The sequence below is a fragment of the Chlamydotis macqueenii genome, chromosome 20 (assembly GCF_036417535.1).
Source record: "Chlamydotis macqueenii isolate bChlMac1 chromosome 20, bChlMac1.mat, whole genome shotgun sequence".
Lineage (NCBI taxonomy): Eukaryota > Metazoa > Chordata > Aves > Otidiformes > Otididae > Chlamydotis > Chlamydotis macqueenii.
The window spans coordinates 7,459,698-7,484,941 of NC_141575.1; the positions used below are offsets into that span (position 1 = coordinate 7,459,698).

The following is a 25,244-nucleotide window of genomic DNA, read 5'->3' on the forward strand; positions in this document are numbered from 1 at the left end:
TATGTTCTTGTCAAAAGGAAATGTTTTAGCGTTTCTGACCTTTTGTTAGATGCAAAAGTAACTAGTAATACAATGTTAGTGCAAGAGTTTTCATGGTGTGATGAGAAAAAGAGCAAATGACAAACTGAATCACCCGTAACCAATTTTCTCCTATTTCTAGCAAGGGAGTAAATTGACTCAGAAGTGAATGTTCATTCTGACAGCGACTACGTCTACGTGCACGATATTCCCAACAGCCTTGTTGTCCAGTCATTCTGTGTGAAAGGCATTTAAACAGCAACAACCTAGGTTTTTAAAGACGATACTGACACCTCCTCTAAAAGTTTTATTTCTTTGATTTTGTTCATTGATGACATGAGAAAGATACTGGCTTAAATACATTCTCTAGACTTTTCAGTGATATGAGTAATTTAAAGCAATGGAAAGTTAAGCTAATAATGTGGGTTGTTAGTCTTAAACTTTTTTTTAAGTTGATTTGCTAAATATTCAGTTGGGTTTTTTGTTTTTTTGTTTTTTTTTTTGTAGGATCTTAGAAATCAGCTAGAGAAATTACATGGTGAAATGACTGAGAAAGAAAAAGCAGTTGAACATCATTACAATATTCTTTTGAGTGAGAGCAATCAGACGTTGCAGAGCCAAGAACTAGTTATCAAGCAGCTAACAGACAATGTCAATCAAAAGGATCTGCTGCTTCAGGTAGGTAGACTTAAGTTGAAATGAAAAAAGGAAAGTTATAATTTGACTTTGTATGAGGAGTTATTACAAAATCCCATTTGTATTTGGAATTACTGTTGATTTTGATGATAAACCTTCACTTTTTATAATACTGTATTTGCAGAACAGACGTATTTATAGACTGTGTGGTATTCAACAAGATATCTTGTTAGGGTTTTATGAAGCACATGGACAGAATGGGAAGAAAGCTCTACTAATACTTATGTAGAATTTTCACAGTTGTGGTAGGATACTTTAAGAGCCCTGAAGTGCTTATGATTTTCAGCTTATTGTGCAGAAATGAGAAGTTGAGGAAGATGTATAGATACAGAAATATTTTATCTTTTTGAATGGGCTCCAAAAAAAAAAAACCTATGTGTGTGAGAAGGGAGCTCTGTGAATGTTAATGGGTCCCTGCTCAGTGTTTTTATAGTTGGAAGTGTAATCCTGGCAAGTGCTAATGGTATTCAACTAGCAATGCAAAGAGCAATAGCTGAGGTTGCTCTAACCTGGAGACCAAGTGACTTGGTTTTGTTGGTTTTGGTGGTTTGTTTTTTTTTTTGTTTTGTTTTTTTTTAATACTTAGGACTGGATAGCTGGGGAAAGCTTCTGGTTTTGGTTTTTGTTTTTTTGTTTTTTTGTTTTTTTCTGTTATGTTACATTGAGCCCTTCTTTTGTGAGGTATGTAAAGAATATGAGCTGGATCATCCTTGGATATTCACTGAAATTTTCTTTGTTTCTCTCTCTTGCAATATTAAACTAGAGTAAATTTTGTAAAACTGTTCCATTGTTTCCTTTTGTTAGAAACTTGATGGAACAGTTAAAGAAAAGGAGGCAGAATTGCAAGAGCTCCTGAATAAGTACAAGAACCTTCTAAGAGCCAATGAAGAACTTGAACTGAAAAATGAGGGCTTAGTAAAGGAAAAATGTGCTGCACAGTCTCAACAGTCAATCATCAAGATAGTCAGAGAGTTAGAGGTGAGTTTTTTGTAACTAATCATTTGCAGATAAATACCTTGACGTCATATAGCAGGGGAGTGTTTTTCCTTCAGATCGGTACCATCATAAAATGTTCTGTATTATTAAAATTGTCAACAATAGCTTTATTAATAATTGTCACATGATTTTTATGATTGAGGTGGTGTTGATCTGGTATCCTGAAAGTACATAGTATTATTGTACTCTGAGTTTATATGGCATCACTATACTCTACTCTTGGACAGTGTGTAAAATGTTTTGCCTGCCGTAAAGAAGTAAGGATTTTGTGGTTCTTAGGGCAGACGTATTTCCCTGAGTGGGATGGTGTCTGTGTTTCTGAAGAGAGGTGCAGAGGAGAGTGTGTGTATTTCTGATAGATAAGGGGAAAGATTGTATAGAGCTAGTGACCACAGGAGATAAATGGAGTTTGAGGATAAAAAAAATATAGAAAATATAGATAGGAGTGAAGATATGTCTAGGACAAGAAAAGAATAACTTTAAAGCAAAGAAGAAAGGAAATAGTACCGAAATAAATATCTATATTTTAAAGGTGGACAACATATGCCTATTATTTTACTGGATGCCATAAATTGAAAAGACTTGTTAGTACCTGAAATCGGAGGTTAAAATTCAAAGTCTTAAAACGTAGAGTTCGTTCCTTCCCGTTTTACCCCCAGCTTCTGTACTGACAGAAGAAGGTCAGGTACTGTTAAGTTTTTGAATCACTTGCTGATTCTATCAGTGCATTTTTTATTATTGTGTACAGATTAGTGAACAGTGTTTTTGAAGGTACATTTCTTGTCTTTCGTTGGTGGTGTTTGCAGTGTAGTATGTTAACGTCTCCAAAAGCGTAAGGCAACGTAGAAAGAATTAGAGTAGCATGTACTAATGAAGGAGAAAGCTATTTAGTTTCTTTAATAATGTATCAGTCATAGAGATTTTCTCAAGGACATTTAAAATAAAGTGAGCCAATGGCAAAGGAAACACGATTGCTATGTCTTGTGTCACATTCTGAACACAGCAGTGATGCTTAATGTGTTGTGGACACTGCTATTGAACAAGGTAGATGCAAGCATGCGTTGAGTCACGGGTTGTATGACAAGTTTAGAGTGAGGGAGCTGCATTGCCCTTTGCCGGGATACCCGTGCAGAGTGTATCAAAGAATATATGAATATACATGCAGAGAAAAGAAAGTCTGTGAAAGGCTGAGTAGAAATTCTACCTCTGTAAAACAAACTGCTTTGCATGCACGTAACTTCTGTCATGAAGGGACCTAAGAGTGATGGAAAATCATGCAAAATTAATGAAAATCAAACACTAACTTTCCTCTGTACACCCCACTTCCAGTACAGGTGTATAACTGAGAGAGAGAACAGTGGCAAGCGAAGCCGTGCACGGTAATGACCCAGTACCCACCTTCTAATCACAAGCTATTCTCTGTTGCTGGTTCACTTCGTGATTGTGAACAATACCTAATCACAATCCATTGTCCTCTCAGCTCAACCTCTGCGTCAGATATCTCCTGTAAGAACTGACTTTGGCATATTAATCACAAGTTTTTGGACGCAGATTACCCGGAGCTCTGCTCTCATTGGCTGCCTTGGACTCTTTGATGACTTTACAGTGCTGCACCAAATCTCAACAAACGCACAGCTGGATCCTCCCCACCAGAGAGAACAGAAACCAAGCTCCTCTAGCCTCACTGATCTTTAAAGTTGAAGAAACTGAATTGAGAGATGCAGAACTTTCTCTCTTTCATCATACCTTTTTACTTTATTTTAATGTAAAGATAAATTTTAAAGCAACCAACATCCAAAGCTCTGCTGGGTGCCTTGGCCAGACCAGGGAAGATAAATGACAGTTTCTAATTAGAGTTTGGATTCTTGAGCCACTGTCATGGGCTAGAGAGAGAGCGTGCAAGGGCACTGATAATTAGGTTAGTCATGCAACTGCTGACTCTGGTAGCTATGGAGTCTCAGAATGAAATATATTTTACAGCCAAGGAATTTAGAAATGCAATGGGCTTCACATAATTTTAGAGACTTTAGTTGATTTTGTGCTTAATGCTCTTTTCTCACAACCAGTACTCCTATACTTACAAAGCTCTTTTTGTTAGGTAAATATATTTCTAACACAGAGTTTTAGACCTTTGTGGTTCACTTTATTACTGAGAAAAGCAGCAAAATTGACAACAGTGGCTCTTGCTCAGTCCTTGGGCTGTGCTGCTGGATTCTATTGTGTTGTACGTGTAAACTTGCACACAGAGTATACTGCAGTAAGGGGACAGGAGTTTTAATTATAAATTGATTTCTCTAAGCGTAAAATAAATTATTGGATTTGTTGTAATGTAGCCCTTCTGTGCTGTATGTTTTTGGGAGGGGGAGCTTATGTACCACTTGAGAGTGGAGCGGGAAACACAGTTAGCTGATACACTGCAAGGCCAATCTGATGTTTCTGCAGACACAGGACACTCTAATTCCTGTGCAATCAGCACATTAGCTGACTTTGGTTATAATTACTCCTGTATTCAGGGAGTTAACACTGTGCCATCAGGGAATTGACAAATACTGTGTGCATACAGTTGTGATGTCTAGTTTGCTGCAGCTGGAGAAACTACAGTCAACGGATGGAAGTTATTGATGGAGCTGGAGCGTTGCAGTTGGGTGTTGTGAGAACTGGAAGTGGTGCAATTGGCGCAGTACTGCGGACATGTCTTAGCTCTGGATACTGATGCAGTGTGCACATTGTTGCTGAATTGTTGTGATTATGGAAGGTGATGTAGTTGACTTTTTTTAATACAAGTGTCCTGTCTGTTAAATAGCGATCAGTGCATTGTAGTTGTTGCTTTCAGTCTCTTGAAATTGATGTTCTAAGCACACAAACAGAGTGGTAGTTCAATTTTTGATTTGATGAGATTAGCTTATAGCTGAAAAGAGCAATCTTTTTTTTGTCAATATCCATCTCTTCACACACTGTAAACGTTATGCTTTTCACCTGTGACACTGAGCGTGCCCTGGTGATGGGAATGGATGTGGTTGGTGTGTCTTACGGTTTCCATATTGGTAGAAATTTCATAGAATCATAGAATGGTTAGGGTTGGACGGGACCTTCAAAGGTCATCTAGTCATCTTAAAGGGGTTAACCTGATGAAGTGGTATTTGGAGATCTGTATGTAGTTTTGCCTCACATATCACCAAAAAGGGCTGTAAGTTCATTGAAGCCGTCAGCTTTGTGACTTTTTCTGTGGTTGAGATGACAGTTTCTAAGAGTCACCAACAAAGTCTTTTGCTATAGTAATTTTCGTCTTTAGACAGATGGCTCAGTGGCCTATAACAATTTTAATCTTATTAGCGATTGTATCACTTATGATAGACCATACATAAAGTTTACTGCAGTGTTAGAGGACATTACCAAATTCCGGTCCTGGTGGATGGATGGATGCGTCAGCGATGAGGTGCAGGTTATGGCATTCTCTCAGTCCTTCATCCTCTAACCTTTCAGAGATTTCAGAATGATCCCGATGGTTGTTGTAAGGAAGAGAGTATTCAGTGAGGCAACCAGATATTCTTGTGACTTTGCCAAAAGGTTATTTATTGGGGAGGTATAAACCTTTTACTTTCATTGCTTACAATTTGAAAAACCTTTAATGAAAATAAGTTATGTTTTGCACCACTGCTGCTTAGCAATAGTATTTCAGACTTAAATATAGACTTTAATGTATTAGATTGCCTCCTTTCATGGGAATATAAATCTTTCACTGCAATATGGTCCTGGATGTCTTGCAGCTATCTCCTCTAACACATTTTCCCTCACACCATGTGTCAAGAGGTTTAATGTTTCATTAACTCCCACAGCATTATGGTCTATTTAAGTTACAGGGCTGCCTTATGTTTTGTGTACCATTGGGGACTTGATTGGAATAATTCACTCCTACGCTTTATTTAGAAATGACAGTAATAATGTAAAAAAAAAAATGTTCATGCTGTATCTTCTTATCGTTATTATTCATGACAGATTCTGAAAAACCAAGAAGACTTCTCAGGATTTTGCTAACCTCTACCTAGCTAGTTGAATTTAGAATTTAATAATTTGTGTATAGTCTGTGACATTTGAATTAAGAAACAGCTCATGTCTCCTGTTATGCAGGGAAAAAAAAAGAATTGGGAGGATTTCATGAGCTTACAGAGATTTTGGTGCGAATGTAGAGCTAAATTAACATGTGACTTATAAAAGAAACCCAGGAAACCAGAGCACGGTTCTGTGTATAACGCTGCTTTGTTAATACAGCAATACAGACCCAGGACAATTGGTGGCAATCGTTGTCTAATTTGTGTACCGTAAACTCTTCAGAGTGATATTACTTTGCCAGTGCTTCAGAAAGAGCTTTTAATTAGGGTATAGTTCTGTAGTGTCTTCAGTAATAGTTGCAAGGCTTAGATCAGACATATGGAAGAGTTAGCTAGAACTTTTAACAGACTGTTAACCGGCTAAATTAAGTTAAAGATTTATTTCTTCCTGTTGCTTTCTACGTCATTGATCGGTGTCATAGTGATCAAACTTTTTCCCAAGTTAAATTGCAATCTGTGTATTTTATGTTTAGTAACTGTTCTCGAGAGGCTGAGATTCCAACATATTGATGAGACTTCTTAATTCACGCTGTAAGATGCACTTTTTGACACGGGTTTTTTAGTGGGATTTTTTTTTATTAATGGACTCGGGATCACTCACCTCCATCTGTTTGCCTTTGTGTTTCTCAGTACTCAGCCAGCAGAAGCGATTGCTGTGTGCTCTCATCTACTCATCTTGATAGTAAACTTGATATGAAGCTCAGCGTTTTGCACTTCACACGCGGAATAGTATTTAGTGTAACAATTCTAACAGTTCTAGTACCCAGAAACACTTGTCAGAACACAGCTGCTCTTAGGAATGACGGTAGATGAACACCCTGCACGTGTACAAGGGCAAGGTCACTCCTTCAAAGAGTCTGCAGTGTTAGGTGGGAGAAGCTGCTCTTTCTGCCCTAAGATTTGACATGCAGATTACCTTAACGAGAGTAATCTGACCAAAACCTGATTACATTTGCAAAATATTATTTACCATATTTGCTAGCATACTGTGAAGTATGAGTGTAAATAATTAAAAGTAAACAACAGTTGTCCTTGCTTTTGTTCTGTTTACTTTGCAGAATGCTGAATTTTTCAAATTAACAGAGTCTTTGCATCATTAGTGTGAATTAACGAGATTCTACTGTAGCTGCATTTTTGTTGCAATTCCTTCCTTAGGAATTGCAATTGGAGTAATAACAGCTGCTTAAAACTCCTGGGCGTAGATTTCTTCCTTGTTAATGATCTGTTCACTAATGATTTACTATCTCTTGAGAGTTTAGTTTCCATTCTTGAAGTGGTAATACGGAGAAAATAGAATTACCTTTCATTCTTGCTCTCCAGAGTTATCTTGTCATCCTAGAGCCATAAACATTCCCCCTTAGCTGTGGCACTTTCTGTGTTCTTCCTTTCAGTTTTCAGTCGAAAAAGAAAACTGAGAGAAGCAACGGGGTCTATTCTTCTTCCCAAACAGAGGCAGAATATCTGTCTGACATTAATACACCTAAATTTGCTATAGAGATCTCAGTTATTTTATCTTCTGAGAAAGCTGATGTAATAAGCACAAGCAAATACTCCTTTTAAAAAGCTGCATTTTTTGCCTCCCGTTGAACTGGCTGTGTGGTTGTTTTGGAGTGAAAAAGTCTTGGGGAATTAGTGGATCCTTACTAAGGATGTAGCTTACGAGTCTGGATTTATTCTAAAAATAATATACTTTCTGTGAGCAAGACTGCAGGTGAACAATTTTCTTTTCTTTGCACAAGTAAAGCAGCAGCTCGTAGGGACCCAGCCAAGCGTGCAGAAAGCTGACTCAGTGAGTGTCTGTCTGACACGTTCATCCTTTATTTGTCGGCTTGGTACGGTCCTTTTGTTCAGAAGTGGAACAGAATTTGCAGAACCTGTCCCCCGAAGAAAGCCAGTTTTGTCCAAAATACGGCGAGAACTATTAGGACAATGTTCTTTCCCTTCTGAAGCGGCTGCCTGCCAGGTTGTTCCTACGTGGTTGTGAACCCGGGAAGTGAGGATGCTGAGGGCAGGGGAAAAAGCTTTTTATACTGTGATAAAAATGAACGACTGTTTGGATATGTGAAACACTACTTGCCTCCTTTAATAGTAACTGTTTTTAAGTATCACGAATAATTTCTGGATTCATATTAGGCTTTGGAGGTGGGCAGTTCTGTTCAGGAAATTTGGATTTCTGGATTCTTTCATGGTTTCTTCAGAACACATGCACAAGCAGTTGTAGACATGCAAACTTAAAAATAACATTGTAAGCTCAGTATGTTCTTGTTTTAATTTAGGAAAATAAAGAAGCCGAATATGAAAAGCTGATCCTTGCTTTAAGAAAGGAACAAAATATTTATTCTACGCTAGTGAAGACCTTCAAAGAATCGGATAGGTAAGGACTAGTTCTATTTTGGTGGCTGATCTAAACTCAAAAGGCAAAAGTCAGAAGCTGTGAAAAAAGGTGCAATTTGGTGATGATTTTGTACTAGCTAATTGTTCATAAGGCATAAACTAGCTGTAGTAGCCTCCTTGAAAAAATAAATATATTTGTAAGTGAGACTGTATTATCTAAATTACGTAAATGTTTCTGAAAATGTTTCTGTTTGGACTGGACTCTCTGATGAGCTAGGTGTCAATTTAGGTTCCAAGGTAAGCAGCTAGATTTTCAGGAGCTATGTGTCTTTTAAAAAGTGGCACTGTGAGAATCTTACTGACAGAGAATATAAGCCAGTAAGATTTTTGAAGAAGATTAAACAAAACACAATACTTGAAGTTTGCATATATGTTTTCAATATAAAGCATTCAGAAGTGTAGCAGGAGTGGTTTTTAACCTTTTAAAATCAAAGAATACAACATTTTAGAAAGAAATCTGTGGCCTACTTTGTATTGTGTTCTTGCTTGGCAGTTGTGGAGGAGATGTTATGATAAAATAAAGAAAATTCTTAGCCTTTAGGTAAAATAAATTCAAATGTTTTTTAAAAAAATTACTGTTATAATTACAAATATCTTAATTAGGTATTGGCAGCATTTGAGTGCTAGCTCCTGACTCTTCCTGCCTGAAGGCAATGGCTCATACCTGCCAACGCTGTGGGAATGTGTGTTTGTATTTTGCAGGTGATTTATAGACTACTGTAGTTAGGAAACCATAAAGTGAGTAGCAGTAAAGCAGATGAGATCTGGTATTTGAATTCAGTGCATTAACAGTAATGCCATCTTGAACCTGGCCACAGCTCAGAAGCTCTTTCAGATACTAGAATCTTTTTCATTAGAAATAGTGACAGAAGTCAGATTATGGAGATTATTTCTTTTCTCTGGGAAAAGAGCGATGGCTTTTGTGACTTCTCTGTTGAACAATCATCAAATGAAGGAAGAAGCCAGTTTGCACATGGAGGGTGTGACCTGCTATTGAAGTATGTTCTGTGGGTGGGTTGACTGTCAACACTCCATAGTAATGACAACAAAGTGACATGGCTCCGATACTAGTTTTTCTTGGAATATTTTTCAAATAAGGAAAATTATAACTGTAGTTATAATTATTAGGGTAATAGGAGTTTTACAATTAACTTCTGTGCTATCAGGAGCAGGTTCATTACTTCAGTTTTCTTGATCTGGAGTTACAGGATGCACAGAGCAGTGCATGTTATGCAGTGATTTGCAGAGGTTGCGCAATGATTCAACAACAGAGGTGGAAGCAGAGGGCAGGTCTTCTCATTTCTGCTCCTTGTAGTTTTGTGGGCTGGGATGTGCTGTAAATCTCATCAAGGAGGACTTGAACCCCCAAAGTTCTGGGGAGCCGATAAACCCTGCAGATAAATTCAGCTTCCTTGTTTGTGTAATTGCCATCAGCAGTGACACAGATTTTAGGCATGCATCTGTTTTCTTGCTGACATATCTACTTTTAGGCATTATTTATTTTAAGCAACCTGGATGGTTATTTTTCAAAAGAAGCTACAGGATGTCAGGATGAAGACATTTCTTGTCTCTCCAAGCAGAGAATCAATGCTATTTCTTATAAAAACTTCAGCTCATGAAAAGGAGAAAATGTTCTTGGTTAGCTTCTAGTAATGTGTTGGTTTGTCTTTATTCTTAATTTTTTTCTGAGCATTTAAGAGCTCTCTCTTCAAAAACAGTCTTGAGTGAGGGAGAATTGGTGAAAGCAACAGTTTCTTGTGCAGGAAGGACTGACACCAGCACACTTACCAAAAGACAGACTGAGAGTCTTTTCCTACATGCTGTCTTTGAGCTAATGCGTTTCTACGATATGCTGTTATTCTCATGCAAAAGTATGATGTGCTGTATGTTCCTGTATCGTCTCCTGTAAGAGGGATTTAAATTATTTTTTTTTTTAAATTCCGAAATTCTGTGGCATTTAGTGCAGTGGATTGGAAATTCTACAGCAGCTTACTTTATCTTAAGACACTGAGATTCTGAGTGAAGTAAATGTGAAAGTAAATAACAGAATGAATTCAGTAACACCTTGTAATTGATTTGTTATTAAATCCAATTTATTTCATTTTATGACAATTTATGTTTTTAGTGTACTTAATTCTTTTTATGATCTAATCAGAAGTACCTTGGCAATGTTGTTGAAGGATATGGGGAAGATCCTAGCAGAGGATAGCTAGAGGTCCTGACACCGTGAGGCCTGAGGGACAGTGACTGATGCTAACGTAAGAGCTTCAGTGGCCAGCTTGGAAGAAAACTGCTTAGAGAATTAATTCACGTTGACAAATTATCATTTGTAAGTTTTGGCATTTACACCCCATGGAGATAATTGAGAAAATTTAGACCTTGAAAAGTCTTTTTGCAGACTATCAGATAAATGATGAAATAAAACATTAGTTATGTCTCGGCCGTATTTTCAACAAAACACAATTTTTTTTTTTTTTTTTCTTAAATGGAGCATTAGATTGTATAGTACAGTTCTGTAGCGAGAGAACAAAGTTTCCATGGTCACTGTAGAATGGAATACACAGAGCTATCAGTATTATGTGATAATGATATTTTTCTGGCATACTCTTCAGAAGTTATTAATTTTGATTTTCCTTAAAAATAATTACACATAAATTGGCTGGTAGACTATACATGTCATTTTTTAGCTCAAAACAGCAAGAAAAGAATGTACGTGTAGAGGTTTAGTCTCATCTTTCTATGTAGGGATTTGTTTATTCTTATGCATCAAAATAATGTATCTGTGTAATAAAACCAGTGATGGCTGATGCGAAATGGGCTTGTTGTGGAAACCCGGATGTATAAAACACACTGAGATGCACAACAGAATGTTTTGAATTGAGTATTTTTTTTTTCCCCTTTTTGTAGTATAAATAGCTTGCAAACAGAGCTAAACAACATTTTCATGTTGCGAAAACAACTAGAAGACGACGTTTTAGCTAATCGGAATCTGCAGAAGGTCTTAGAAGATCAGATAAAGGACATGAAAAACCGACAAGGTCTGTATACATGTGTAGCCCATCCCTTTTCTTGATGTTCTTGTACAAAATAAAACTGGTTTTATTACACTCAGTTTGCTGAGATGGATAAGAAACATTTGAGAGAAGAAAAAGGTGTGAAAAACCTCTTTTCGCCTTTCTATTCTGAAAATTACTTGGCGGATTTGTAACAGATTGTCTTTGAGCAATCAGGGCATAGGCAGAGGGACAGCTTTTCTCTTTCCGTGCAGCAAATGTTAGTAATTCTATGGCAATTCTACTGCAGTGATCATTTCAGGCTGCCTACTGTTTTGTACCCGTAGACTTTTCTGTTTTCTGCAGGAGTCAGAGATTCCTGGCTTTGAATAAATCTGTGGCCCTGGGATCGCTTTCTGACTGTGGAATGCAATTTTTTTTCACAATACTTTAGTAGAGAACTTGTCTCAGGAAATGGCTAGACTCCTCCTAACAAAAGTAGTATTTCTGGAGCCAGAAAAAATAGCCAGAGGTTTTTTTTTTTTATTTTGTAATTCAGAAATAGTAGAGCTTTTATATAAAACTTATCTTCTAGCTTTTTTATCGTACTTCTTTGGGGGTGTTTTTAGTATATACTTAGGTAATAGAAAAGAATAATGTAAGTAGACATTGTTAAATATAGTTTACTGCGTATGTACAGATGTATCTGTTTTATTCCATAGGGGATATATAAATATCAGTAAAGCCTGTTCACTTTAAACTTACACTTTTAATTTTAGCATCATTTTCTTGACAGCTATGATAAGTGACAAAAGGTAAGCTTCTGCCATTTCAGAGTTTCCAACCTCAAAAGAACTGAGATAATGAACAAGTAGGGTAGGTCAAAAGGTCTTGTGGATACTCCTGGGTTCTCAAGAGCAGTTGTGTTGAGGGTGAGGCTGCTAGGAATGAAGGCTCTGAAAATTAGTAATAATTTGTGAAGCTTTGGGTCCTTGCGGCAGCCATGGGATCAGTGTCAGAGCTGGCAGTAGGATTTGGATGGCTCTTCTTTGTCCTAATTTAGATATGCTTTCTCCCTATCTAGTGAGATATATTTATAGAATTAACTGTCATCTATATTGTAAATGAACAGGTGTTTATTGAAACATAACAAATCATTCCTGCAGTTATAGAGGAAATGAATAAGTAACTATTTTCAATTCAATTAATGCAATTTTTTGACCCGAAAGAAAATAAATAACTTCATCTAACACAGCTTTTTGCCTTGAGACCTTGAGTTTATGTTCATAAAAATATAGTTAAAACAGAATAACTATTCATGCCTTGCTTATCCTTCCTAAAAATGATTTATAATTTTAATGCTAAATATGCAAATTTATAATTGAGAATTACATACACAACTCATGCTGATAACCACAGAAAATACAGCATGTCTATGTGTCAGAAACACAAAAAAATATGAGGACAAAATTTGTTCAATTAAACAGAAAGCTTATTTTGGGGGATGAAACATTTTAATTGGCCTCCCACAGACTTACTAGTAGGTTCTTACTTGAAAAGTCTTGTCTTTGCATTTTATGCTGTGTTTTCCTGCAAATAGAGTTTCTGAAATAGTTCCTGTCCTTCGTTATTTTGACAGATGAAACACTGTCTTTCTGTGGAGATCAAACATCTTACATGAGTATCTGTTTGGGAGAGCAAGATCATTTAAGCCTACAGATGGACCATCTGTCTCTTGAAGAACTTAAGAAAAAGGTCTTGATCTTTTCTGCTATTTACTGTTTCTAATGGCTTAATTCTGCTTTGTTTATAGTTTGTGCATCTCTCACAAAAAGGTTTGTTTAGGTACAGTTGGGATCTGAAGTTCTCGTCTCTGTGGTTCATGATCCAGCTTTTATGGACTATTTAGTCTTTGTTACACCATGTGAGCTTCAGAATCAGCTGAAAGATAGGAAGCCTGCTGCAAAGATTTTGTGATAGTTAGATACTGAATTCACGTTTCCGACTCAATGCCGTATTTCAGTAATCGTAAAGCATACCAACTCCAAAGAAAAGTTTTTGCATTAAGTATCCTACAACATGCATTTCATGCACTTTTATTAATCACGAAGATCATAGTGGTGTCTGTTCCTCTGTATAGCACACTCCATTCCAGGATTTGCAGATCTTTTGGTAAATACAACACGTTGTAAAACAACCCTGCGCTAAGTTCACATTGTCTCCATTCTACGTAAGGAGAACTGAAATTCAGAGATTAAAGGTAATGACTATTATCATACAATAAACTAGTATCGTGGTTCAGAACTGACTCCTTATCCTGTGCAGTGACTTCTGATCCACGCACCAATTTATGACAAGGAATTATTTTGAATGTGGTCATTTGGAAGTCAATATAAGTGCAGTTTTATATTTCTCATGGCCAGCTGAATTGTAGGCAGGTGTTCAAAAACTGGAGGTGGGTAATCTGGAGGAAAGAAGTTTGCCTTACACTGAAGAGGTGTTGACAAAAAAAGCCCTACATTGTCCCAGTCCCACTCTGGGGTTATACCACTTTTCTCTCTGAACCTACTCCCTTCCGTAGGTTCAGGGACACTCATTATAAGGACACTTATAAACCATTTCTTACCTGAGAAGGGGTTTGTATGCCTGAAAGCTGATCTGTTTTTTCCAAATATGTTAATTGGTCTAATAAAAATATTTCACTTCTGCAAGCATTGCCTTCTTGATATTCGACATGAGTCTGTGACGATAGTGTCTGGTCAAGAGTCTGTCCATTCAGATTTTGTATCTGTGAAACTACTCAGCAGGACAGTGGCTTATAAAGGGTGTTGGAGATAGAGGAACAGATTGTTTCTGAATGCTACTATTTCCCTGTAATGCTGGTTTCCCTTGAACTAAAATTTTTTTTTTTTTTTTTTTTTTTTTGTCAAATCAGCCTGTTGGTGTGAGGTGCCCTCAGGTTTCTTCTTGCTACTGAGTTGTGAAACGTGATATTTCAACTTAATAGCATGGCTGGAAACTACAGTCTTACAAGTTAAGATTTCTTGAACGCTAACTCACAAATACATCATCATATTTTTCATATGTAGTGAGATTGCTTCATGAGCAGATGTAGAAGGCCAGGCTTTCCAACTCTGCAGTTTAGATTTAGCTGGAGATTTATACATGTTCATTTGTTTTAATGCTAGTATGGACATTACTGGTTTTGCTTGTTCTTTCTGTGGTTTTTTAGGTTACTGACCTTATCTTGATGGTTAAGGATCTGCAGTCACTTAATCAAGAACTTAAGAAAAAACAGCTTGGACTTTGTACAACAGATTCTCAAGGGAAGGAAGCACTAAAAATACTAAACCACAGTGAGGTAGGTTTTCTGTGTTAAAGTAGAGAATCTGACTCTCACATCTAATATGCCTTGTGGAGTCATTTACATCAGTGCAGAATGAGTGTAAAACCCTTGGGGCTTAGGTTGCTAATTCCTTATAATAACTTTTAAAATTAATGATGTAAACAACTTTAAGATGTTAGCACAACAGAATCAGCTCAATGCAAGTGTTCAGTGATGTGTCAAGTTGATTTTAAGGAAGCAACTTACACATTAAAATATCAATTGGGTCTGTGATATGTTTGTTTTGCCAATTGAAAGGGGAGGAAATAGTTAATTGCACAAAGAAAGCAGTACCTTATATAACACTTTAGCTATTACTGAGTGTCTGCTGGTCTAATGTTCAAGAGTCATCTTCATGCTGTGTCTAATTCTGTAAGAGCTTTGTTCATATCTCCTCTGCATCTACAAAACAACTAGGGTTCACCATGGCCAAAAAAGTGTGTGAATGAAGAAGGATGTTCTGGAGGCTCTGGTAGATTCTAGTGAACGTTCCAGCTTGTTATAAAGCATTACTTGAAATGTGACTGGTATACTTTTCTTTCTGTTGTGTTGTGGTTTTACTTTAAGTTACATTGTTCTTGTGCAGCATGTATTGAATGGGAAGGTAAAAATATAAAAGGAATAATTATGGTGCTAGTATTTTGTGTCTTGAATTTCTTCATTAAACTCAAACGAACAGAAAATTAGGAATAGTTTGAATCAATTATACGTAGGGATTGCCTCATTCGAGAACTGGGACTCTGTATTGATTATTTTTCTGCAGGACAGTTTATTCTGCGGGACTCTGGAAAAAGGGTCATGTCTTACTGTATGTGCTGCAGATGCACTGGGAGCAATCATCAAAATTCACAAAATGTTCTTGCTTTTTCAGTTTTAAGACATACTCATGCTACCTTTAATTTAAATATGTTTTAAATTTTAGATCTACCTTTAGGGGGGCCATGTCTTTTATTAAAACAAGGAATTTACGTGTTACTCTAATAGGTTTGCATGAAAAGCTTGCGGGCAATCTGTTTTGGGGTGCATGCACTTTCTGTAGATTAATACTTATAGCAATTTGCCTTGTGAACCTGCAGAGGGTGCTGCATCCCCACTGATGCCATCGTTAGGGCCAAAAGAATTAATATCCTGAGCTCAGATTATCATGACAAGATACTGTGTGCTCCTGCATTTGTCTTGGCATGAAAAGTACGTATAGGGCTACTTACTCAAGAAGCTGACTACATGAAATTAGATGTAGAATGACAAAGAGTGAAGCTTGTAAAATATAAATCACCCTCAAAATACTGTTGAAGGATATAGGAAAGTAAAATACAGTATTTTAATGCGTGCCAGAATGATAATAGTACTATGGAGCTCAGAAGTGAAAGGATCTGTAATTAAAAGCCTTTATTTTAAAAGGTACCATTTTATCAGTCTTAACAATAAATGGCAACCTGTGTTTCTGGTTATGGATTGTGACAACCATGTGTTTTGCATATTAATAACCATTGTTGAAAAACCTAAGTTCTATTTTTTTTGGTGCGTATTTGGAGCTAGATTTTGTTGGCAGGTAGTGCTGAGATGACACTAACATATGTGTTGTAAGAGGAATTTGGACAGACGCAGGAAGACGTATCCTTCTCAGGTTCTTAAAATGAGCTAATCTTTTTTTTTTCTTCCCAAAGCTGGAGCACAAATCAGATGAAATCTGCATGTTAGTGCCTCTGCAGGGCGTCTCCCAAAGGTCTGACAGCCCCTAGTACTCTGTTTCTTGGCTTCATGTTCGGAAGGGAGAGAGAAGGAGGAGAGAAAAAGGTTGTTTTTGTACTGTCCTCTGAACATCTGCTTTCTCTGAGAGAAGGAGCTTCAGTGATTTCAGCCTTCAGGGCTCTAGGGAGCTTTGCAAACCAAGCATATCAGTGGTTCATTTAGGAAAAACATTCTCAAGGTTTTCAGTCTCCAAGGAAATAGTTTAAGCAGGCAGCTTATTCTTGATAGACTTTTTTTTTCTGGCCTTAAGACACTCATTTTCTTTTAATATTTTGTTGAACATTAAGTTCTATTCCTTGGAGCACAGAAAGTTTCTTTTCATCCTCTCAGAGACAGGACCATAGGAACAGGCTCAAACTGCAGCCATTTGTTGTCGTAGTGTGCTATAACCTGTTGATCTTATCTAACAGTTTCATTCGAAGAATCATCACTTATTAAACCAAATACTGACTTGGGAAAAGCGTATACTAAAAAATACTGAGTTATAAAAGGTAGTTGCATTGGGTGGATAAGATGTATGCACAAATAAGTTTATTTTTAATACACAGCGGCAGGGTTTGTCCTGAATCTACACATGGAAGATTAAACCTTAACAGGTTTTTTTATAATAGCTAACATTATTGGACTTTTGGCATCCCAAAAAGATCTTTTCACAATACATGCCCTTGCTATATACCGCAATCCTATCTGTGTCTTCCTCCAGTTTTCGGAGTGTCTTTACTTTGTGTTGTCCTAAAAAAACAAATCTCGGTGAAAATACCAAAGTAATTCAAATGTGACTTGGAAGTTAATATTCAATATGGGTTTCTAATAGTAAAAGGCAAATATATTAATATACTGCACCATCTGATTTCTGCCTTTTAAAATTCATACTTGAAACCCTTAGAGTTGCTTATACTGCTAGGGGTTGAAAGATAAAAAGGCTTTTCTCATTTATTTCAAGTATATATATATGCATACATTCTGTGCATACTCAATTAAAAAAATCAAAACCCACATGTGCATTCCATTCCCAGTGTTCTTAGGAAGCAAAAATAATGCTCCTTGCAGAATCTTGTTTGTCTGCAACAGAACTGACAAGCTATGCGCCAGGACTTTCCAGTGTCTGGGGGAGCAGGTTTCTCTTTTCATGTCATAAGTCTCAGAACTGCGCTGTGTATCCGTCGAAGCTATAAATATCACATCCACAACCCCTAGACACCAGTTTCTTGCCTACTAGTCTGTCATCTGAGTCTCTGTACCTATAATCTCAATTTTCTGTAACTATGCCCAAGATTCTGCTGTTCTTGTCTTAAGGTAATTTTTCTTTAGCCCAAGTCACAGCAGAATGTGACTGTTGCACGCAGCAGTGGGATGTTATTGCCGCAAGTGCTTTGAGACTAAAATTTTTATCTAATGCAGGTTTGATTGCACTGAGCTGTAGCCTACCTATGGTTTAGGCATATTAGGCATAGCATCGTTGATATTTACCATCGCTCTCGCATGTTTTCCCTATTTAATGAGATTCTAGCAGCAGAGACCTTAAATGTCTATCTTCTTCTGATAGATTGGGAAATGTTGCTGTAAACCAAGATGATATAAATGTCCAATCTGGTCTTATCACAGGGGAGTGGTTGAACATGGTAACTGCAGGTCAGCCGTGATGGATCCCGAAGTGGGACGAAGGACGATTGTCCCTGTACTCGGGTCGTTGTCTGACAGGCTGTGCCAGAATGGTATAACTATTCTTTGTAAATACGGTTTTTTCCTATGATCACAATTAAGCCGACATAGGCAACGCTAAATTCTATCTTCCGTTGCCAGAGCAAACTGAGTAAAGGAGGTGAGTTGTGAGCGAGACGGAAATATTCTCCACGTAAATGAAGCTCATGCAGTGGTGGGCTTCCCTGCTGCTGAGAGATGAGCAACGCATGGGGCTTGTCCCTGCCTTGCAGATGTGACATCCCTCAAACCAAAGGGATCCTGGTCTCGCTGGCATTTATGCTGATGTCAGGAACATGGATTCTGCTAAAAAAGCTGAGTCTTCCTCCTCCTCTTTGCTCAAGAAATATTAGTGATGGGAGATGGGTTGGGTTCTGTGGAAAATAGGGAGGAAAAAGATGATTTGGCACCGTTTGCTACAAATCGGCCAATTTAGGCAAGACACAGCAGATTGTAGCCTTCAGTGTTACAGTAAATCTTTTTAGTGTATAGCAAGCTACATGGGCTTTGTTTTAAAAGCATCTATTTCTTGGATGCTGTGTAGAAAATGAAAATAAATTCTGGAAATTGGAAGATAAAATATGTGCAATGAGAACATGACTGAAGATATAGAGGTCTTTGCCAGAAGTTGTTAAGTGATTTTTATAGTTTTTGTAATTTCTGAGGATAAAGGGTTAAATAAAAATGAAGGAATGTATAAGATAAAGTTTCACTGTATTTAATATGAGTCATTCCTGGATTTTATATTATCTTTCTTTGATCTCGGTGAAGAAATCTAATTCAGTGTTTGTTACTTTGTATTACAGGCTTTTTTTGTTTTTCTTTTAAGACATGTCACTGACTTATTTATGCATGTTTCATATCACAGTATTTTTTTTGTGCTACATTTTCATATCATTCCATACTTTGTGTAGTGTCTTGAAACAACAGAGGAGCCTGTGATGCAGACTGAAGATGGTGACAATGACAGGAAAATGCAGAAGAGTCAGTTTTCTGAGGGGGTCAGTCAGGTAGGACTCCACTCTGAGAACGTTATGTTGCAGTACTCTCTTTTTCTCTGCATGTCTTTAAAAATTCTTGTTTTCTTAGAACACAAAGTCTTTTGCAAACAAAGCATGCTGCTCTTGGTATCTGATTTTGCTTTCAACTAATTATCTTAGAGTTTCTGAAAGCTTTTTCTGCTGCTAGGGTTTTGCAGTCAAGATAGCTTTCCTTCTAGTCCTTGTTTTGTTCAAGTACTCGTAATCTTCCGTAATGGGGATGACAGAAAATCCCTTGAAATTGTGTGTCTTTACGTACACACGCTCTGATGTTCAGCCTCCATCGCAGTCAGGCCCATAGTACAAATTGTATATGATTCACTTGCTGCTATGATTGAGGAAAAAATACTGTAGAGCCTTCTCCAGGGTTGAAATACTTGATATCTTGGTAACTTGGCTGCATTTTCATATGTACAGGAATCTGCTGTCCTCTGTCATTCAAAAGCAATGCAATGTAAAGCATCATGGAATCATAAAATAATTCAGGTTGCAAGGGACCTTAGAGGATCACAGAGTGCAATTAAAATTGAACCTTTCTGGTTTAAAAATTATAACATGCTAAAATAAGACACAAAATGGGGCATTTTGATTAATAATCTTGAATAATGATGTTCTGTTCTTTGAAATTTGTAATTTCTGTGTTTCTCAATAGGTATGCCTTCAGGTGTCTTCGGATTTTCCTTGTGAGGTGGATAAACAGGTAAGTGGTGTATTGTAAATGTTCTCTTGACTCTTAAACATCTTAATCTCTCGTTGCTCATGTCTACTGATGGAAATTTATCCAAATGGGCCCAGACCGAGTTCTCATGTAATTGACACAGATGACTTGCACTGGTTTAAATGGGAGTTGAATTACTGGAGAGAACTCATGTAGAAATTTCCTAGGACACCTCCTCAGTGCTGCATACAAAAAAGTTGGCAGCTTGTAAGTACTTCAAGTTGCATCCTGTCATGGCCATCAGGGCATCTGGAGACCCCAGGACAGAATTTGTACTGTTAAGACAGCTGATTCAAAGGTGAACTAATAAAAAGTTAGCATTCTGCAGGCAACATTCCAGAAGTTTCATTCCTCTTTGCAGATAAAGACCTTCAGGGAAATCTACTTACTGCTTACTAAACAACTGATCACTATGAATTAATTATATGAAAGAGATATTAATTAGTTTTTCTATTAATAAATAGTAAGTGAAATGTCTGTGGATGCTTCTTAATGTAGGTAGAGATCATCAGGAATTACAAAACCTGATTACAAAAAGATTACAGCCCTGAATTTAATAGAACATTACATAGCTGTGTAATAAGAAAATGTTTGCAATTTTTTAACAGGTAACTCCATCAGAGTGTTTGGAGAGTTTCTGCAAAGACAGACTCCATCACAGGAGTCCAAATAAGCCCCAGTTTGAACACGATACCATTGGCAAACACTTGGGCAGAATAGGAGTGAGTGAAGATGAGACAGAAGAGAACTTGCTCACATCTCTTTTAAGAGAAAACAGAACATCTGTACTGGAATCTACGTAAGTATGAGGGATATGCACTGCTTTTGACAGTATTTCTATTTGAGAAGAGAATGAAGTAATTTTGCTAAAGCGAATTTAGATAATGGCGCTGTCTAATTTACCTGAGAGATTGGCAAGGCGCCTTCAGAGCCATTTTAGTCTATCATGCAATTAAGTAATTAGGAAACATACTATCAGTAGAAATCCTTGTGAAAAACCCATTACAAGAAAAAAAAAAACTCTCCAAAGTTACTGATACACAGAGCTTTACTGTAGGGACAGATTACTTTCAGGATGGGGGCTAGCGTGGTGGAAGGGATGACACTGTACTGCTGTCACAATTACATGCGTGAGGAACTGAGCATGAAGGAATTGGATTTACAGTGACGGCTTTACAGGGTTCATCGTGAACGGACCTTACTGTCCACTGTGTGGCCTTTGCCATTTCCTCTGAGCTGCTCGGACAGAGGTTTGCTCGCTGTTAGCAGCTTAGGGAGTCTGGGCCATGTGCTGCAGTTGATAAGTGGGTTATTCCAGTGGAACCACTTGTAGAACTGTGCTGTGATGAACCGTGTTGTAAGGAGTTAGGTCACTTCTCGTGCAGGAGAAAATACTTGTGTAACTCAATCTGTGTAAGCCCTAGTGTAACAAGTGTTTTTCAACTCTGCGTGTGTGACACTATGGTTAGATCGGTTCCCAGCTGAAATGCTCCTTTCCATAGGAACTGGACAAGACCGAGCAAGAAAAGATTGTATGGGAAAACCGCACCCTGACTAGTTTTGTTTCCCCCAGTTTGAGGCTTACACTACTTAATCTCCTGGTTGAAAACTGAATTAGAGCTTTGCTGGAGATCAATCTCATTTTTCTTTCTTGGTTCTCTCCACTCTGTAATGAGTACGGACAGTATTATGTGACTCTTTCCAGTGCCCATCAGTGCTGTTCCCTCAGCTAGTCATAGTGGTTGCCGGAAAGTAATGGGAATGACCTTCCATATACATCGTGCTCAGCAATGTTGTAGCAGACTATCCTGTGGAATTACACAAGTCAATTGCTGTTTTCTGTGTTCAGCATGCACTGCACTTGACTTTCTGAAGTAATTCTGTGTTTTTACGTTACTATTTAAAACTCTCCAACAGATATAAATGGTTTTAGTTGTCAAAGCAGTAGTTAGTGGTAAATGAGGAGATACTACTCTCTCGGAAGATGAAAAGATAACGTTGTTTTATTTGTTAACTTTACTTATAAGTCTGCTAATGAGTGATTCCAGCACCATCATCTTTACCACTCTAGTGTGTAATCTTCTCTATGTTCAAGTATAAATGACCAGATTGGGGATGAGCCTGTACTTTGCATAACTGAATTCTCACTGATGACATTAGATGCCAGAGAAAGACATAAAAAGCCTAGTTAGCATCTACCATTTCAAATGCAGTTGTTTTAAATGCTGGTTTCTATGTTTAGTGGCACAAACAACTCTCTGTTGGGTGCATGAAATCATGTGTAGAATTTGAGGGCTTGCTTATGCTTTAAATGTCTCTTATTTGGCTTCAGTTTATCTTAAAACATTGCTTACCAAACTGTTGTCCATGGACCACTGTGGGGCAGTTTGGTGGTCTGTCGTGAACTTTTTTTGCAGGCTTTTGGCTGCTTTCTCAGTTTCCATCTTCCACGTTACATTAGAAATACACAAAGGCATAAATTTGAAAAAAAACCTGAATGGCTTTGTCTCCTGTGTTTTTTGGTAGAATTGTATTTTTAAGGTGGTTAAATCAGACAGCGAACTCTTTTGAAAATCCATTCCTATTTCTTGTGTTGCTATGTTATGTAAACAATTCATCTAGTTACCAGAGGTTTAGTACCTTTCAGGAACAGGGAGAGGGGGAGTAGAGCATATATGGTCACAAATCAGAGAAAAGCATTGATGAGAGCTTTGTGACATATCTCAAGTTGTGAAAAGGTTTCAAAAACTTGTTCATTAGTGAGTAATGAATTCGTGACTAAAACGGCATCTCCTGGGGATTTCAAATATGTCAAGATGCTGTGAAAGAGTTTCTAAGAAAGTATTCTTGTTTGCTTAAATAAAAATAAAAATTCATGCCTTTTCTTTCCTTCTTCCTGAGTATAGCAGACAAGAACAAATGAAAATTGTAAATGAACTGTTAGATCATCTGAACACAACTGAGGAAGAAGATCTAGAGAAAAAGGATGAGAAAGATCTTAGGCAAATGATTGTTCAACTAAGAGCTGAACTCAAACGTTTCAAGCAGGTCAATAAATTCTTAAAGCAGCAAGTAGAATTGGAATCAACTTTTGATGGGAGAGAAAAGCTTTATCAGGATGCAGTGCCACAGATTAATAAGGATATTGAGTTGTTGAAATTGGAATTGAAAGATGCAGCTACACAAACAATGACTTTAGAGAATAATGTCATGAGATTCAAACAGGAAGGCAAAAAAGGAGCCTCAGAAGAAAACACAAAATATTCAAGATTGAATGCAGAAAGAGAACATCAGGAAGAAAATGTGTGTAAGAAGGGTGATCAACATGAAAGACTATTTTTTACAAGGAGAACAAATGAAGTAAGTTTGTTTAAGATTCTCTTTTTGGTACTTGGGGAATAGATGTATAAAAGAAAAATATTATTTATTTCTAATATGAACTCTTGCTTTTGTGTAATTTTTAAAAAGAGAAAAAGAGATGTAAGCCAAATATATTTTAGATAATAGTTCTTAATGTTCAGAGCTTTTCATCGAATACTTCAGTGTGCTTTAGAACATTAATTAATTGAATTTCAGTCCTCACTGGGACCAGATACTAGTAAATATTACCGCTTTGGAAAAAGGTCATTTATATCATAATGACTTGATTCTGCACTACCTTACATCTCTGCATAGATGTTCATAATGCGCAGAACTGGAGCATTCGGAACTGATGGCTTAATAAACGGCAAATGTGTTCTAGAAAATTGAAGACTTGCGTAATGTTTGAGAGCATGCTGGTGAAGACTTAATGGTAGATTTCAACAACCTCCAATCTTAATTTTAGGCTTTTATCAACATCTTATCATTGTGTCTTGCTTTTAGAGAAGTATGACCAGTAGTACTCTATAAAACTGTAGGGGCAGTTCTTCCTATTTGTTTGAAACCTAAGTGCACAGAATCTTTTTGTGAGTACAGACATAATTTGCTTGCGCCAGGTAAGTTTTCAAGCATTTTGTACGCAGGCAGTCTGTGATTCCAAACAAAGGGCTGAGAAAACAATGTCTGCTAAAGAGTTCCTGTGTATTGTTTCAGTAGCAGTTATAGAAGTGAAGTTGAAAACATTTTGAAGATCTTAGCTCTTGCAAAGGAGAGGATTGCTTTTGATTTTGTGCGCTGCTAATAGAGAAGGTTGTAGCACCTTCTGCAAAGAATGGTTTCCATGACTTTAGTGATCAAGAGATTTGTGTGAGCTAGCAATTGGGAGCAACTCATTTTTATTTTAGCTTCTTCTTGTTGGATTCATTTTTCTGAAGGAAGGGGCTTGTAAACCAAGAGATGCTGATAAGACTTTGTTCTGTACAGGCATAAACATTTCAGTGTAGTTTGGAATCTTAAGGAAAAGATGTTGGAGTGCACGGTTGGTCCCTGGCAAACACCCTAGAGAATTCATGCCAGCCTTAGCAATAGGCTATGACACTCTTGAAAAATTAAAACCTAAATAATTCACAAAAACTCTTGTTTTACCAAACAGAGTATCTTCAGGTACATTCTTAGTCTTTTAAGCTTTCCTTACTGGCAGTAAATCTCCTACCTTTTAAAAAGTGATGTTTGGGGAGGAAAGAGGATAATAATGGCAATGTTCTTGGGCTGTTGCTGATGTTCTTAGTCTGTTAGGTGTTTGGTCAGTGGTGTGTGGCAGGCTGGCTGCTGTGATAGCCGTTCCTGCATCTCTGGGATGCCTTGGCCAGTCCAAGACAAAGGAGTGGATGTGCTTTTTCCTCAGTTTGTGTTGGCGCTATCGAGGGCAGCGGACTCCCAGAACACATGAAGTGATGAGGGCAGGTGGAAGTCAGGAAGAGTGAAGATGGGTAGCAGAGAGGGAAGAGTTTTGAGATCGTAGCTGGTCTGTTAGTGGAGATTTGCTTGTGATGGCTTGCTTAAGAGCGCTAATGATGTCTTTGGGTTGCTGGTCTGTCTCTGAGGAATGAAGGACAATCTCTCTGAAGGACAATCTCTCTGTCTGCCTTCCACAGAGCATCCCTGGAGTTCTTTCTGCATTTCTGTTTTTTCAAGCTCCTTTTTTCACTGTGTTTCAGCATACTGTTTTGATTAATCATTTTCCACATTCCTCTCTAGTTAATCATTTGCAACACCAATGCAATCCCTGAGTCAATGGCTTTGAAAGCTTCCTTGTGTGGACTAATGCAGCACAGCTTTTGCTTCTGAATGGCTTTTATAAATAACTTCATGCAGCCGGCAGAACTGGACTTTGGGTAATGTGGGTGACGTATGTGTCTGTACGGCAGCCCCGAGACAGCTGGAAATTGTTCGACGTTATTAGTACAGTTTAGTAAAACGAGCAGGAAGTTCATCCTGCCTGGATTTATTTTTCAGCCTCCAAATGATATTGTATTCATGTATGTGCAAAAGGAATGGAGTGTGTCATTAGGAAAATGGAAC

General features: G+C 37.5%; 1 protein-coding gene across 5 annotated transcripts in view; it reads left to right on the top strand.

The window, feature by feature from the left end:
- Nucleotides 1-25,244, top strand: part of CDK5RAP2 (CDK5 regulatory subunit associated protein 2) — a 78,675-nt gene that overhangs the window by 23,284 nt on the left and 30,147 nt on the right. For all 5 annotated transcript variants that reach the window (XM_086763512.1, XM_086763511.1, XM_086763514.1 and 2 more), the window contains 10 exons: nt 526-696; nt 1,519-1,692; nt 8,096-8,193; nt 11,121-11,251; nt 12,846-12,961; nt 14,439-14,567; nt 18,959-19,054; nt 19,737-19,784; nt 20,411-20,601; nt 22,709-23,162. In XM_086763512.1, the coding sequence (XP_086619638.1) occupies nt 526-696; nt 1,519-1,692; nt 8,096-8,193; nt 11,121-11,251; nt 12,846-12,961; nt 14,439-14,567; nt 18,959-19,054; nt 19,737-19,784; nt 20,411-20,601; nt 22,709-23,162 (1,608 nt within the window). The remainder of the gene's footprint in view (nt 1-525; nt 697-1,518; nt 1,693-8,095; nt 8,194-11,120; nt 11,252-12,845; nt 12,962-14,438; nt 14,568-18,958; nt 19,055-19,736; nt 19,785-20,410; nt 20,602-22,708; nt 23,163-25,244) is intronic.